Raw genomic sequence first — 16,054 nt, forward strand, 5'->3', positions numbered from 1 at the left:
CTGGCGCAGTTGCAAGGTGGGTTACATGGCGATGAATGGCTGCTCTCACCTACATACTGTATAATCAAGGCCGTTGGCTCTACTTGGACGATGACTACAGCGGGGTCCCTAGACAGCAGCCCCCCACCTTGTCTGTACAGGTACAGACAACCCACCTAAAAGGCCCCTGACCATGTCCTATCGCGGACTGCACGGCAAGATCCTCGACGGAAAACACCATCTGTGGCGCACAGTACCGACTTCGGACGGCCATGGAGGATGCAGGTCCGGTTGCAACAACTTGCGGTAGCCCGACGCTTGTCGAAGCTCTCTGGCGTGCGCAGGTCAATCTCGATGGCCTGGCCGCAAGGCCAATTGGCGAACCGGAATATCAACCCACCTCGTCGGCGGATCATCGAAGGAGGTGGGGGGTGGCACAGCGAACGGATGAGGAGCCGGCGTGGGTGCCGTGGCTCTTCAATTTGCGCTGCCCGCGACAGATGCGGCCTGGGGCGTATAAAATGGGCAACTTCGGTATCAGTAGTTGCTGCCCGTCATTCATCCAATCCCAGTCACCCACTCGTCGAGAGTTTTGAGTGCAAACCCGACACCTGACCAAGAAGGAAACCTCGAAGACGCCACCACCGTACGTGTCGTATGCCACTGCCCCCGTCGCCGGCAAATCCAACACCTCTTGCGTCGGCGGCTCCGCTGATCCGTGAACGATGCTCTCCTCCTCCTCCCAACCATCTTGCGACCTCCTTGTACCCACACAGCCCGATGAAGTTCTACGCCAGCCTTATCGTCGCCTTGCCGTTGGTTCCGTGCGTCACCACGTCGCCGCGGACCTTGTCAAGCGCGACATTCCCAACACGAGCCCGGGCTTCAACCAGAACGACCCGAGCTTCCCCGATCTTTACACGAACGGATTCATCGAGGCCGAATGCCAGTTCAAGACTTTGCAGTCCATTGGCGGCTGCATCGAGCGCACAGACAAACAACTCGAATGCTACAACCTTGACCAAAGGTACTTCTGCGACCTTTGCCGTCGCCGCGGCGGACGCTGGTACAAGTGTCTGTTTTGATACGGCTCCTGTGGCTTGGAAGGGATCAATGCCTGCCTGACCTTGATCTAGTCATCCAGCCTCCTGTCGCCTCATTGTCCTCGTTGAATATGATCACGTACCCCTCTTTTCTATCGTCTCGTTGGCGTGCCATTGAATCTCTGCAGCTCTCTAGATGACCGTGCTACGGCAGCGCAAGAAGTGGGGTCAGCAGGTCCAACAACCCACCTCGTAGCGCTCTGAGGCTGTGCCGAAAGGCCTCGCGACGCTGCGTCCCTAATCGCTGTCAAGTCGTCGAAAATACATTTAAGTCGAGGGTAGAGGGCGAACGCCCTTTTACATCCCAACATTTCTCGATTGATCCACCAGCAGCTAGCAGCCTTTCCCGCTCGCGAACCCCTGTCCCCTTCACATCCTCGATCACGAACATCTCTCCTGTTGCAAAGGTACGAATCGCCCGCCAACCGCAGAGCCCGATATCTGATGTGCCCGCTGACTCTAACAGCTCCTTCACGCGCCACCACAGATGAGGTCCTTTAGCTGCCTTCTTGCCTCTGCCCTTGCCATCGTCGCCATCTGCGGCATGCGCCAGCAGGTGGCCTGCGACACTGGTTCGGTGCAGAAGCGCCATACCCCTGCTCGCCTCGATGCCCGCGCCGAGGCGGCATCTGCCGATGCCATCGAGCGTCGCCAGCAGAAATTCTATCCCTACATCTACTCGCAAGAGTTCAGCGTCCAAGGTGCGCCGCAAATCTCGATGTGCTACTCCGTACAGCCCGTGTCCAGTTGGCACTGCTCCCCCAATGGGCCGGAGACCATCTACCACACTCACGAGTTCACGTGCAACATGGATCGCAACGTGTTCTGCAACCAGTGCAAAGCAGACACCGCCAACAAGAAGCCCATCAACTGCGATTGATTGTCTTGATGGCGCCCATCGTCCTTTTCCTCCTCGATGGCACTTCTCACCGCGGCTTGCCGTGACCTGTACGCGACTGTCCGATCGTAGCTTGAATTCGTCTGCATGCGAGTACATTGCGAGAGCACAAAGACATGTAAGGCTACGTTCTTGTCGCCCGGCCCCGATTGCGGCGAGCTCTCGCCTCGACCCTGCATGCTGCTGCTCATGGAGGCAAGAACCGACTCGTCACTCCAGTCGCCTCGGGAAGATGGCGCTTCGCAGCTGCCCGCATGTCGCTCATCAGCGCCCGTCGGTCGCCTCGCAGCCGCCCAGGCTCCTGTCCGCGTCATTAATTCTGATATATACAATTCTGTGTCATCGACATGCATCACAAGCCTCGTTAGCGTAGTTGGATTATCGCATCTGTCTAATACACAGTGCCTCAGCACGGGCTGAGTATCAAACAGAAGGTCACTAGTTCGAGCCTAGTACGGGGCAATTACTTTTCTCACTGCACCAAGAGAACACGTCAATTTTTGGTCGAGCGTGTTTCGTTGATAACGGCATGGTGTTGCAAAGACAATGGAGTCCAGCGCGTCAAGCCAAAGCAGACTGGTAATGGCGGCGCCAAGGCCAGGCCGTAGGCAGCGTGCTGTTAGGGCGGCATGGATTCGAGCAGGACCAGTGCTGCGTGGCAGTGTGCGACCGCTACAGCGCGAGCTCCTCCATCACCTCGGGATCCTCTGGCTCCAGCATGGTTCCTTCATGCTCGATCATCGCCGCGTAGGCCTCCATCTGACGGTACGCGTCATCTTCGGTGTCGATGAGGGCAAGGCCGAGCGGCATGGTATCAAAGGAGAGGGCCGCCATCGACAGGTCCTGCAGCGTGCGTCGGACCGCTGGCCGATCTGCGCCGGCGCTCTGCTTCTTGGTGGGGTTGAACTTGGCGCATCGCGCCTCGGCGAGGTTGTAGAGGCTCTTCAGGTGGTTACGCAGGAGGAGCGCGGTGCCTGAAACGATCGACATGCGGGCCAGCGCTTTTGGCGGTGCGATGGGGACGCCCTCGGCTTGCTCGGGCTCCGTCGCTGCCGTCTCGTCATCGCCTTGCGAGCTCGACACCGCTACTTCGGCAGGACGCACATGCGTGTCGCCACCGCTTGGCAGCGAGTCCGTCGCAGCCGAGGTTCCGCCGGCCGCACGTCTCTTGAGCGCCGACTGGATCATGAAGAGCACCTGCATGCCGGAGACGGCAAGGATCGAGCGCAGCTCGCCAATGACGATGAAGAGCTCCTCCAGCGTCTTGTAGTCGAGGGTGGCCAGATTGTCGGCGATGAAGCGCGCGAAGAGCACGTCTTGGAGCTCGCATTCCGAGGCGGCGGTGTTGACGTCGAGAGCCTTCACGACCTGGCGGAGAAAGTCGAGGCGCGTGTTGCGGCGGTCGCGGAGCAGGCTATACCAGGCGTTGAGCATCGCGCTGGGTTCCCCTTCCGTCCTAAAGCCTCGCGCGGTCTGAGGCGTCGCCTGACTGAGTTGGAAGCGGAATGCCGTCTTGGCGCTATCCAGGAACCTAGCCTGGACCAGGGAAGCATGCTTGGACGCAAGGTGGCTGTGGAGCTGCAGCGCCTTGGCACGGATCCCGGAATCGCCGGTCGTCTCGAGCGCCACGAGATACGGCACGCACTGGATCGGGTGCGACAGGCCCTGCATCACCGTAAACCTGAGGATCTCGGTGGCACTGCGCTGGACCGCCGGGTGCTGCACTTCGAGCGTGGCCTTGAGCACGGGGTCCGAGTACCGCTGCATCATGGCCGAGCCCACACCCGTGTCGGCAAAGCTCTCTGTGTTGCCGACGAGCACCGTCATGTCAACGCTGCCGTCAGCGCCCTCCTCCCTCTTGTCCTTGCGTCCCTCTTGGGCAGGAGCTACGACAGCATCAGGATCGCGTCGGGCCGAGTCGGCGTCGAGAAAGTCGAGGATGATCCGCAGGAGCATGGCTCTATCCTGCAGCGAGCCCATCTCGAAGATGTCGTCCATGACCTGCGTGATCGAGCCGCGCGTCATCAGGGACGGGTAGGCGCGGAAGAGGAAGCCTAGGTTTTGGAGGAAAAACGACCGCACGGGACCGCTGCTGAGCTTGTAAACGGCGAGCAGGCTCTCCGAGACTGCGTCCACGATCGGCCTTGGAGTGATCGAGTTGATGTCGGCGGCGGCCTCTGGATGCTTGGCTCGGATGTCGTCAAAGTCGGCATGCTCACAGAGGAGGGCGGTGAGCGAAGTGAGGCGATTCCAGGACGGAAAGTCTTCGACCTTCTTGCCAGCGGCCGCAGCGACCCTCATCTGCTGCAGGCGTGAAAAGCAGGCCTTGAGCGTCCTTGCCAGGATCTTGAAGTTGTGCGTGTGGCTGACGATCACAGTGCAGAAGCAGGCGATTAGCTCCTGCATGGTTTGCAGCTGCGCTGCGGGCGGGGGTCGGCTGACAAGGGGCGTGAGGCTCTTCTCGAGCGACTCGGCAAACGCCAGGGCCGTCTTGGGCATCCACGGAAGGCAGGCACGAAAGATCTTGAGCAGCAACTCCATGATCTGGAGCTCCTCCGAGGTCTGCGCGGCCTTGAGGTACGGCAGCAGGAGCTTGGCCTTGGCGATGGTGAGGATCGACGGGTTGGTGGACACCAGCAGCTGCACGGTCTTGATGCGGTTGACGGTATGACGCGTCGATTCCTCGCTCGACTCGACCAAGGTGTCGATCATCGTGTCGCTGAGCTGTTGGAGCTTGCCGAGCAACTCGCTGGCCTCCGGCTCGCGCCGATCTTTGAGCAGGCGGCGGAAGACTTCCTCCAAAGGCGAGGGCTTTTCGCGAATGACGTCGGCGACAGCCATGATCGTGTCGATAGCGTTGGTCGCACCGCGGCCGTCAAGTGCGTCCTCGACGACGTCGGCGCCGCTAATCTCGGCGCCAAGAGGAGCCGACAGCCTGGCCACGTTGTCGGCAGAGGCGGCGAGGACCCGCTCAACGTCGTGACTCGGCTGGGAAGCGGAGGGGCCGACGGGCAGCCACATTTCGCCGATGGTGGCTAACGCGAGCTCCTGTACGACTTTGTCCTCATCGTTGATGCACCTCACGATCCGCGCGCACGCATCGACGCGGATGCGTGTCGACGTGCTGACGAGATAGAAGCTCTTGAGGAGCCTCAGCACGCGCTTTCGAACCGCCAGACCGGCGTCGTGGATGCGCCCGGCCAGCTGGTCGTAGTATTGCCCAATGTGGTCCGGCTTGCGAAGCACGTACTTGCCGAGAAGGCCGACCGCGGTCTCGCGGACGATCGTGCTGCTGTCCCTCAGACGAATCTCGACAGCGGAACGCACCGTGGGCTGCGACACAAGACGGAGAATTGAGAGAGGAAGTGAAAGCCGTGATAAGCATGTGAGACGGCATCAGCCGTTGAGAGTGAGGTCAAGGGCGGGCACTCACCGTGTCCAGCAAATCGGGATCCACAGCGCTGATGCTGCCCAACCCACGCAGCGCCTTGCTCCTATTGCCCACCGACTGGCCATCTAGGGCGTCGACGAGCTGCGCGTGCATAAACTCGTAAGACACCATGATGCTGCTCGAGACGATCAGCCGCTCCGACAATGCAAGCGTGCGTCGGAAACTGTCGTCCGTGCAGGGCGCCGAGGCTTCGACCTCGGACAGCGACCAGGCCGCCACCTTGTCGATGAGATCCTCGAGGAACTTGCCAAAGCGGTGGATGCGGGCGATCTCCAGTGAAGGCGCGTCTCTATCGATGGCGACGTCAAGTCGGCCCCTGATCTTGGAGTGGGCGGTAGCCAGCTCGCCTTGGACCTGGGCGACGAGGAACTCCATCGAACCTTCCATGGCTTGCTGGTCCGTGTCGCAGCGAGCGAGGTAGGCGAAGATTGAGTGGTACGCCTCGACCATCCGCTCAACCACACCCGTATCGAGGTCTCGCAGCGCGACCACGATCGACAGGCTCTCCTCCGGCTGGATCGCATCGTCGGGGAGGGGACTGAGGGGCGGGTTGGAAGGATCCCTGGATGCACTGCTACCTTCACGTCGACCCCTGTCTGAATCGACTGCGGCCAGCTTGGACGAGAGCATCGCAGCGGGTCCCCTCAGCTGACTTTGGCGGATCCGAGCCGCGATCTGACCAAGGTGGTCCAGCGCGATACCCTTGGTGTCGGGATTGCCCTTTGGATCCTCGAGGCAGGTCGCAAACAGGCGGCAGAAGCAGCTGAGCAGAAGCGCAGCGCCGGGCCAGTCCGGAAGGTATAGCACGTTGAGGAGATCCTGGATCAGATTGTCGATCATCAGGGCATAGCTCGTGTCTTGCGAGGAACGCGCCACCTTGGCCTGACCGGCCCTTTGCAAGAGGAACAGCACGATCGCCTTTGCAGATTGATGCGCACCCTCAAGCCCGCGGCGCCAGGCATCCATTTCGACGACGACGTCGTCTTCCGAGTCGGAGACCGCGCCCTCTGCCGCTCGATCGGGCGTTCCATCCTCGTCCTCTGCCTCGTCCTCGCCGTCCTCGGCAAGGCCCGAGGCAACCTTCTGTCGATGTCTGTGTCGGCTCTTGACCGCTTCGACTGCCGAGCGGACCTGCTCCGGGAGCCCGTGCGTCGCAGCTTGGATCAGCTGCAGGAGGAGCGCGTTGACCGAGTGAATCGACTTGCCGTTCCGCAGGCTGTAGTGTCGACGGTTCTTCTTGAGGTCCGTCAACTTGGTGAGTGACGTGAGGATCTCTTCGACGATCCACTGCCTCTGCTCAGCATGTGTGGCGAAGATGTCGCGCAGCAGGTTGAGGGCGGGTAGCCGAAGGGACTTCATCGCGTTGGTGCCACCGAGCGAGGCTATGGCCGCCCGTCCTGCTGCGCTGGTCCTGGCCGCCTCGCTGGAGCCGCCGCCGGATGGAGCTGCCTCTGGCTCTATCACGAAAAAGGGGCCCAGCGAGAAGTAGACCGCCGAGATCACGACAGGGTCCGACAGACTGACGGTCGGGATCCGCACCAGGCGCTGGACGAGGTAGAGGGCGGAGCAGGTGTGTCGGAAGAGGCGGGAGAGGGAGTCTCGACACAGGACTGCCATGCCGGCGGCCGAATTGTCAAGGGCGGGTTGCTGGTTCTTCTTCTTGCGCGCCTTTTGCGGCGCCAGTGCCTGTATCAGGACCGCCAGGAGAGGGTGCGAAGAGGCGATGGCCCCGCTCGAGCATCCTTCGATGAACGGCAGGATGACCTTGTCGAGCGAGGTCTTGATTGCGTCAAAGCAGGAGCGCACCAGATCTTCCGACAGCAGCGGCTTGGGCATCGAGTCGGCGCCGAGGATGGCGAGGCAGCACTCGGCCGCCAGCGTGCTCCGAGTTGCGGCGGCCAGCTTGAGGTTGAGGTCCTCGAGGGCGTCGTCGGTCGAGGGAGGCTCCGACGGACGCGACCCCATCGCGACTGTGTGGCCTTGGGTCTGGGTCTCCGGAGGTGCGTTGGAATCGCTTCCGGCCGCCGGAGGAGGAGGGGTGGTGATGGCGGGTGAGCCGTCGGCCCTGCTCTTGGCCCCTTTCATCGACCTTTTGGCGGTGCCACCCTTTGCCGGGCTCGCGGATCTTGCATGGGCCGGAAAGGGATCGAGGTCCTCTGAGAGCCTGACGGTGCGGCTCAGGATGCTGCACAGACGGCCGAGGTCTTGCAAAGGCAAGCTTGCCAGGTCCATCGGCTTACCGGACGCCGTGGTGCGCGCCGGCCCGGACATCTCCTGCAGGGATCGGGAGCACTGGCGTACGAACTTGAGCAGTCGTTGAAGCACCTCGAATCGGAGCACGGCGACCGTCGTGCTGGGTCCGGAGGAGGCGGAGGCAGCCGGGAGGGAGGCGATCACCTCGAAGAACTGCTCGGCAGGGCCGTCGAACGGTTGCGCGACTGCCATGGCCGCCATCGCGTCGGAGTCGGGCAGCGTGTCGTCGGCCTCGAAGATGTCCTCTATCATGCCGCGGAGCTTGGCCATGGGGACCTTGCGGGTGGAACCCTTGACCGGCCCGTTGCTGACGCGAGAGGCTCCGAGCGGCGTTGCATAGTCTGAGCCGCCGAGGAAGCTCTTGGGCGTGCTCCACGTTTCGAGCAAGTCAAGGTCGTCCCAGTCGCTGCCCTCGGCATCCTGCTCCGAGTCCGAGTCGAGTACGATCTCGGCAAAGGTCGCCGTGTTTCGCGCCTGCTTCGAGCCCTTGTTCTTTGGCAGTGGCAGCTTGCCAGGCCCTGCTGGCGGGATCTCCACGTAGACCGAGGCGGAGGGTGTGGATGGAGGTCGCGGTGTGGGTGCGGGCTGGCTGATCTTGCCACTAGCCTTGCGCATCGCCGAGGAGCTCGAAGTGACTGGTATGACGACCTCGATCACTGAACTTTGCTTCGCGAATGCTGGGCGTTCCGGCGACACTTTTGCACGGACCGGTGCAGATGGCCGTTTAGCCGAACCCACGGCGTCTTGGTCCTTCTTTCCTTTGGCAGCCTTCTTTGAGGTCGGCGCCTCGCGCGGACCGACTGCGTCGACCTTGCGCTTCTTGGAAGTCTTGGGGCTGCCTGTAGCTGCCGGATCGGCGTAGAACGCCGAGGGGTGGTATCCGCGTGCGACTGACGATGGCCCATCGAGCAGGTTGAGCGGATCGGGAGACTCTGGGACCGTCAACGGATGCTGCCAAGAGTCTGACGCCGAGCGAGGCACGCTGCTGTCCTGGTTCTGACGGATGATGCCGTCAGCCCGAAGACTGGGCTGCGCCTGCTGCTGCGCCTGGGCAGGCCACTGGTATGATCCATTGCGCTGCGTGGATTCGGGCATCGCTGTATCCGCGGAAGCGACTGCAGAGGTCGCCGGCTCGAGGGACTGCAGATCGTTGAGCGGCGCCCTCGAGGGCGACGCTTGCACCAGGTGCAGGGTGGGTAAGGGCGGTGTGAGGATGCTGCTGTGGTGCTGTTGCGCCGGATGCTCGGACTGATGCTGATGCTGCTGTTGCGCCGGATGCTCAGACTGCTGCTGATGCTGCTGTTGCGCCGGATGCTCAGACTGCTGCTGATGCTGCCTCTGGTGCTGCTGCTGCTGATGCTGCTGCTGCTGCTGATTCTGCTGCTGCGTCGATGGCGGCGGCAGCATCGAATGCTGGTGCGAGAGATGTGAGTGCTGCGAGTATTGGGGTTGAGCGAGACTGGTCGGGCCGTACTGCGATGAAATCCCGGCGTGCTGGAGTAGCTGTGGGGGCGGGCTGGGCTGCCGCGGCTGGGGGACGGTGGAGGACGGACTGATGGCCTGAATCTGGTGCGGCGGATGAACGGGTTGCTCGTGGGGCACGAACGCCGTTGAGAGACCTGGCGCGCCGATTGAGCCAAGAGGGGATGCGTCGACAAAGGATGCTGAATGGCCGCTGTGCGAGAATTGGTCGACGCCGGATGGCTGGGGGACAAGGCGGTACGAGGCGGTGCCGCGATCTTTGCTGCTGCTGCCATCGCCGCCGCTTGAGCTGTGAATGACATTTGGGCGATGCGAGAAGGCTGACGAGGTTGCCGGGTTCAAGCTTGGCGACGGGCTCGGAAGCGACGCGCTTTGCGGCCGAGGCGGGCCCCAGGCGGCGTCGAGCGAGCTGTGCGAATTGCTGCTAGACTTCGGCCAGCCCTGGCCTGCTGCGCCGCCAAAAGCCAATCGCGGCTCGTCCGCGATCGGACCGCCCGAATAGCCCGGAGCTTCCGTGAATTGACGGAAGCGGCCGCCGCCAGATGCCGCCTGCTGCTGCTGCTGCTGCTGCTGATGGCCGAAGTCTGTGGAAGCGCGGGCATGCTGGCTCCAGGCGTCGAGCCTGCAGAGGGTGAGAAGCGGGTGACAAGATCAGTCAGTCGATGGATTGGCCAGAAGCCATCAGCCCGTTCATGCTGGCTACGCAAGCTCGGGATGGGCGTGGCCAGAAGGCCGGGGTGCGGCCCGATTCCGATGCCGATGAATCTGGCGCAGGCGAACAAGCCAACATGCATGGCGGTCTCGCCGCTTCGGCCTGCCGGAGTCGTCGGAAAGGACCCGACTGGCGCCTACTCACCCTTGCACCTCCTTCGAACGCCCTCCCTCAACTCGGCTGCTCGCAGGATAAGCTCGATCCGTGCGGTGGTTGGCACCGGCTGGTGTGACAAGGCCGCTACTGCTGCCAAACGCTTGGCTCAAGGTCGAGCTATCGGTCGAAATCCTGTGGCGCCATAACTGGGAGACAACCTGGCTCGAGCTCGCCGCCTCACCCTGACCGTAGCCTGGGGACGGCACCTGCCGGTGTCCAGATTGGGTGGCGAGCTGGTGATCGCCTTGCAGCGACGAGGCCATGTTGGGCACCATATTCATCCGGACATTGGCGGAATAAAGGCTGCCGTCCAGGGGACGAGAGGCGGACGGTGCAGGCAGCGAACCCTGGAACAGATGTTGCTGATTTCCTCCGCTTGCCATGTTCAGGTCTGTGTACCCATCTCCGTGTCCGGACAGCTGGTACGACGAGGAGGGGGAATGTAAAAACGGCTGCTGGTGGTGGGCCTCGGTCTGGGGCTGGAACAGCGACATTTGCGAGGCGGACTGTCGACCATTGAGCTGGGACGCTTGGGACTGTGCATGTGAGAAGTAGGTCAACGGTCCGGCGATGTGAGTGTTGTGCTGCATCGCAATGGGATAGTGGCGAATGCCGTTTCCGCTAGGTAGATGAACATGCTGGGGCGATCCTTGCTGCGACGTGGGCTGCGGACAGGCATGCTCGTGATGTTGAGCGGCTAGCTGATGCTGCTGCTGCTGCTGATCGCGCCCGTCGTAGAGCGGGGCGAAGGGCTGCATAGCCTGCTGATGTGGCGGGCCTTGGTGTGTGTAGAGGGGAAAGGCCCCAGCGGCGGCACGGGCCTGTTGGGACCAGTCGTGACGGTCGGTCATGGGGATCGAGATGATGAAGGGGGGGCGGCGAATCGTTGCGACCTAATCGTTGTCATGAGAGTGTCGGCCCATTCAAGCGATGATGCTGGCCTGGCGCAGAGCAAGCATGGGGGAATGTGAGCGGCGTGGTCGGGTGCGCGAACGAGGTGAGGCGTGGGTCGAAGTGTAGAGCAAGTGGCGCGCTACGGATGGGTGAAGACACCCGGAGTCGGGAAGTCGTCAGGACCCAGTCGATTGAGCGACTCGACAAGAGGGGCCGGCCCTGCTCCAGGGCTCCGCAGAAGGGTGTACGAGGCAGAGGGAATGGGCGACGATGTTGGTGGTGGACGGGTGTGGAGGGAAATGGTCGGCTTGGAACACTCGCCCAGCAGAGAGCGTGGCGCGCAGCAACCCGGGACTCCCAACTGACCGACCCTTCGAGGCCTCAGCCGGGGGCAGCCCAAAAGCCAAATTGCCCGCGCCGACGCCCCCCGCGGGCCAGCGGGGATCATCAACGCACCCTCGCCGCCACCACCGCCATCGTGGCTCCACTTCACGGCCAAGCTCACCGTCAAATCCACACTCGCCGTCTCACTCGACAGGCTGATGCACTTCTTGCCGCCAGCCTCAACGTCTCCACCCTCTCTACACTCAACCGTTCAGAGCTCTGCGCCGATCCAAGACCCGCTCACCGTGACCGCGCAACGGCCAAAATGGTACGGACCGGCCCAGGGAGCCTCGCTGCTGAACAAGACAAGCCAAACGGTCCGACGTTGTGCTCGGTCCGCTGTTGGCGGTGCAGCGTGTCTGCGAGGACGTTAGCCTGAGACACGGACAACGAGCATCGTCGACACCGTGGTAGCTTGATGGAAGAGGACGTCGCTGCCCGCGCCTAACGCGACAGGCCGAGTTCCGGCTTGGACACATTCGCCGTCACGGCCGTCTTGCCTCCAACGCCCCGCTGCGGCGTTACCTTCACCCTCATGGCGACCCCTGGTTGCTCCGACAAGGACCAGGGTCGGGGAGTCACCACTGCGTCCGACACTGTAGCAACGCCAGCTCCGGTCTAGATCCTCGAGTCGCTCTCTCGCCTCATATCCTGCGCGATCGATACCGTCACGGTCCCACCACGCTACAACTGCGACGCGTGCAGCGCTACTAGCCGGCTCCGCGACCGCCGTACATGCGCCGAACAAATGTGCCGGTCCGACGACAACCTCAGGCGGTTCTACTATGAACATGATCCTCCTTACAGTTGGCCGCTCATGTCCCCGACAAGCCCGGCTGGCTCTCGTAAGATACCAATCTTCATACCCTCGTCGGCATTGCCGCCTCGAGGGAATCTGCGGTGACGTCCTCTCCTTCAACATCGAACCTGCCATAAACTGTCTCGGCGACCTCGAGATCGTCCTCGTCTGTGGCTCCACCGTACCTCAAAGACGGTTTTCCTCTGCGAGGACTGCAAGGGCCGCGAGCCAAACAAGGGCATCGACTCCATCGAGACCACTTTCGGGACGGTCGTCCGAGCCGCCATCCTCTCCCGCGACACCTCCAAGAAGACTTAGGATGTCGTCCCCAACGTCGTCCGCACTTTGCGGGAATCATCGTCGATAGTGTCACCGCATGGCCCCCGGGTCGCGGCAAACGGCCAGGTGAGCACTGCGCAAATCGCGTTTGCCATCCACGTCCACGCCAACTTTTCCCTCTCATATATCCGCCGCCACGCCACCTGCACCCGCCATGCTGTCGACTTCCTGAATTCATCAGACATTGAGGTCCTGCTGCTCACTATGCTTGGAAGTGTTACCAGCAAGGGCTTTGCCTTTAGCTGGCGGCAGGGAATTAGCTACGGCCCCGGGAGTTTAAGATCTCCTTCGCACCCCAGGGTTGTACTCAGCCGGTCTCCCACTTCAAACTTTGGTCCATAGGAACCCTATGCACCGCAGGGCCATATGTTTACAGGCAAAATGCTGTCAGTCAGCTAGGGCTCCAGGATTGTAGGAGCACCACAGCTCTAGAGGTTGACGCAGAACTACGGCTCTGGCATAGCTAGCAGCAGGGCCAACCTACGATTTTTTCCAGATTGTAGGTAGGCGTAGCCAATCTACGAATTCCAGATCGTAGGTGATCCTTCTACACAAACGATTTCAGGATGCAGACCGGCCATGCCGATTTTTAGATTGTATACTAGCTACGATTTTCAGATCGTGGCTAGAACGGTCTACCTACGATTTTTGGATCGTAGCTCAGATATGACAGAAATGCAGGCTACAATCAACTGAACCCCATACTAGCTTTAGTTGCAAGATTAGTATCTACTAAAACTACAATACCACTGCAAACAAACGACTGCAGAGCGCAGAAGGAAATGGAGGTGGAGAGAGGAGGCAGAAAGAGGAAATGAGGCAGATACCGAGGCCATCATCAGCATTGTTGACTGGCAGCAGCACCTGCGCCGGCAAGGAGGTACTCACAGCGAGGGTCAAGCCGGGGTTGGCGTCGGCAATTTGGTGGTGGCGGCTGCTGGTGAGATGGAGAGAGAAAGGAGCATTGTCAGCATCGTTGATGCGGTAGATGCGACAAAATCAGAAAGGGCGACTCACCTGCTGACATGCCGATGATCTGCTAAGTGAGTGGCAGTTGTCCGTAGGTGGCATTGTTGTGTATGCGCCAGGAGGCAAGCAGAGATCGCTGTCAGCACCTGAGATCAGCAGGTAGCGACCGCGCGCATACAGCTTGTGACTCACGCTAGCGAGAGGCGGTCTTTGTTGTGTGGGCGGTGCGAGTTGGCGTTGGCAGTAGCAGCAAGTTCGCGTTGGTGGTGGCAGCAAGTTGGCGTCAATGGTGGCGGGGTGAGGCGGCTGGGGAAGGTGCTTGTTGGTGGCGTCAAGGTTGATTGGGCCGATGGCGGCAAGCGAGGGCTGACGGCAGTTGGGTGGTGGCGGCAGGCGAAGGTCTGATGGCAGGCAAAGGTCCAGTGGCAGGCGAGGGTTGTTGGCGGGCAAGGGTCGATGCCGGGCAAGGTCGATGGTAGTGGTCGGGAGGGACAAAGCTACAGCGGAGCGGGCAAGAGTTTATACCGAGGCAGGCAGGCGGGCGAGGCTCAGCTGGCACGGCAGGCTGCCTGCCTGCCTGCCTGAGCACACACGCACGCGGCCTGGCAGCGCAGCCTGGCCTCCACTTTTTTTTTGCGCGCATGCAAGCTTAGTCAGCCGCGTCAGCCAGCCAGCTTGCGCGCCCAAGCCAGCCAGCCCGAGCCTGCTCTCCAGCCGGCTTGCGCGCCAGTCTGCCAGCCACCTCGCCCACCAGCCCGAGCCTGCCAGCCAGCCAGCCAGTATGACTGCTCGCTGCAGAGCGGAAGCAGAGCGGCTGTCAATCATCAGAATCCTCAGAGATCTGCTCTCACTCTCCGAGGATTATGATGATTGACAGTGCGGAGGCGGCAGCGGCCATGAGGTGGCAAGGCAGGCAGGCAGGCAGGTGGGGCTACGATCTCGGATCATAGGTAGGCCCAATTTCGAATGTTGGATCGTAGCTATTTGAAGGTAGGCTACGCATCAGAAAAATCGAAGATAGGGATTGATCCCCAATTTTAGATTGTAGCCTGCCTACGACCGAAATTGGGTCCAACCCTGCTGCTTGCTATGCCTACTTATGCTACTAGAAACTACAATCCAATTGCACCTGCAAATTGGGGGCAAGCATACAACAGCATGCAGGGTATGAATGCAGGAGGCAGCAGAGAGGGGGCATGCAGAAGAAAGGGTCAGCAGCAAGCTCAGTAGGCACTCAAGGCTAGCAGCAGGATCTGATCTGAAAAAAACGCACATGCGTGAGGATTTGGACATCCAGCTACAGCCAGCTTGTGCGATTTTCCAAAAGCGCACAAGATGTGCCATTAGGTGCAATCTGAGATCCTGGAATATACTGCCTACAAGCTGAAATTTCAGATTGCACTTGTATAACAATTCTCAAATCCTGGATCGCACAGCCTCATGCCTGTGCAATGGGAAAAAATGAGAATACATTTTGCTGCTAGCTATGACTGCTGGCAACAAAGATGGAGACAGACCTAAGGGCATGATGGCTGCAGTGTGGCAATTGGGTGGCGATGTCAGCAGAGGTCAAAGAGGAAGGCATCAGCAGCCTTGGCAGCAACTGGTGCAGCAGATATTCACCGTTCAGCCCACCTGATGACGTTCTGATGTCTGGGGCCGCGTGCAAGGGGCAAGGCTTGCTGTTGGTCATCAGCAAGGGCAGGTAGGAATGTTAGGCCAAGTCCGGAAGTGGGCAATGCGCAGGAAAAGAGACTGCTGCGCCAGCTAGACCGCCAACTCATAGCTAGCAGCAGGATCTGGTCAAAAAATCGCACATGTATAACGATTTTGAAATCTAGCTGCAGCCAGCTTGTGCGATTTCTCAGTAGCGCACCAGGCATGCGATCAGCTGCGATCTGGGATCCTGAATTTTTCCTGCCTGCGATCTGAAATCCACTCATAGTGGCCAGGGTTTCAGATTGCACTTGTATAACGACTCTCAAATCCTGGATCGCACAGCCTGTGCAATAGGAAAAATCGGAAATCATTTTTGCTACTAGCTATGACTGGCAGGTCTAGCTGACAGGGCCATATAGACCCTCCCAGGCAACTCTGAACTGCACTGCTGGGGCTGCCACCAGCAAGGGACAAATCACAGGAAGGGCAGGCCAGAGTTGGCGTCAGTTTGATGGCGGCAGCGCATTGATGCAGGGCATGGTGGCAAGCAGGGTTTTGACCTGAGACCTGAGAAAAGGGATAGAAGCAGATTCATGGTTATCAGCGTGCTGCAACAAAGTGACAATACTGACCTTGGCAAGCGCGGTGTAGCAGTATGACTGGTGATGGTGTTTGCATGTTGTTGTTGCAACTGATGCATGCTGCTGGACAAGGATGGGGCAAGGATGAAAGCCAACCATAGCTAGCGTCAAAGGACAGGTGGGTTTTGGCCGTAGGCTGGCCTACAGGCCAAAATTGGAGAAGCGGGGACCGTCTACGCTAAGAATAGCCGCAGGCAGCCCTACAGCTGGACATCGGCAATTTCCTGCGCCCTTTTCGGGCCATAAGGCTACCTACGGCCATTTTCTGGGGGGCAGCTACGGCATTTTTGGCTGTAGGGCTGCCTACGGCCCTAGGCCGACCCTACCCTGCGCAG

At 60.6% G+C, this 16,054-nt stretch overlaps 4 protein-coding genes across 4 annotated transcripts; 3 read left to right on the forward strand and 1 right to left on the reverse strand.

Moving 5' to 3' along the window:
- Positions 1–759: 759 nt before the first annotated feature.
- On the forward strand, positions 760–1,104 carry PFL1_04639 (uncharacterized protein; the record flags this gene model as incomplete). Its single annotated transcript, XM_007882165.1, has 1 exon — positions 760–1,104. One exon carries the CDS (start codon positions 760–762, stop codon positions 1,102–1,104), a length of 345 nt encoding a protein of 114 aa, XP_007880356.1.
- A 114-nt stretch (positions 1,105–1,218) lies between these two features.
- On the forward strand, positions 1,219–1,962 carry PFL1_04640 (uncharacterized protein; the record flags this gene model as incomplete). Its single annotated transcript, XM_007882166.1, has 3 exons — positions 1,219–1,249; positions 1,416–1,489; positions 1,570–1,962. The coding sequence occupies 3 exons, from the start codon at positions 1,219–1,221 to the stop codon at positions 1,960–1,962; spliced, it is 498 nt and encodes a 165-aa protein (XP_007880357.1).
- Positions 1,963–2,652: 690 nt separating this feature from the next.
- Positions 2,653–10,885, reverse strand: PFL1_04641 (uncharacterized protein; the record flags this gene model as incomplete). The annotated part of the gene is made up of 3 exons (XM_007882167.1): positions 2,653–5,313; positions 5,414–9,788; positions 10,023–10,885. 3 exons carry the CDS (start codon positions 10,883–10,885, stop codon positions 2,653–2,655), a joined length of 7,899 nt encoding a protein of 2,632 aa, XP_007880358.1.
- Positions 10,886–12,097: 1,212 nt separating this feature from the next.
- On the forward strand, positions 12,098–12,478 carry PFL1_04642 (uncharacterized protein; the record flags this gene model as incomplete). Its single annotated transcript, XM_007882168.1, has 1 exon — positions 12,098–12,478. The coding sequence occupies one exon, from the start codon at positions 12,098–12,100 to the stop codon at positions 12,476–12,478; it is 381 nt and encodes a 126-aa protein (XP_007880359.1).
- Positions 12,479–16,054: the final 3,576 nt, after the last annotated feature.

This window comes from Pseudozyma flocculosa (assembly GCF_000417875.1).
Source record: "Pseudozyma flocculosa PF-1 unplaced genomic scaffold scaffold00015, whole genome shotgun sequence".
In the NCBI taxonomy this organism is placed as follows: domain Eukaryota; kingdom Fungi; phylum Basidiomycota; class Ustilaginomycetes; order Ustilaginales; family Ustilaginaceae; genus Pseudozyma; species Pseudozyma flocculosa.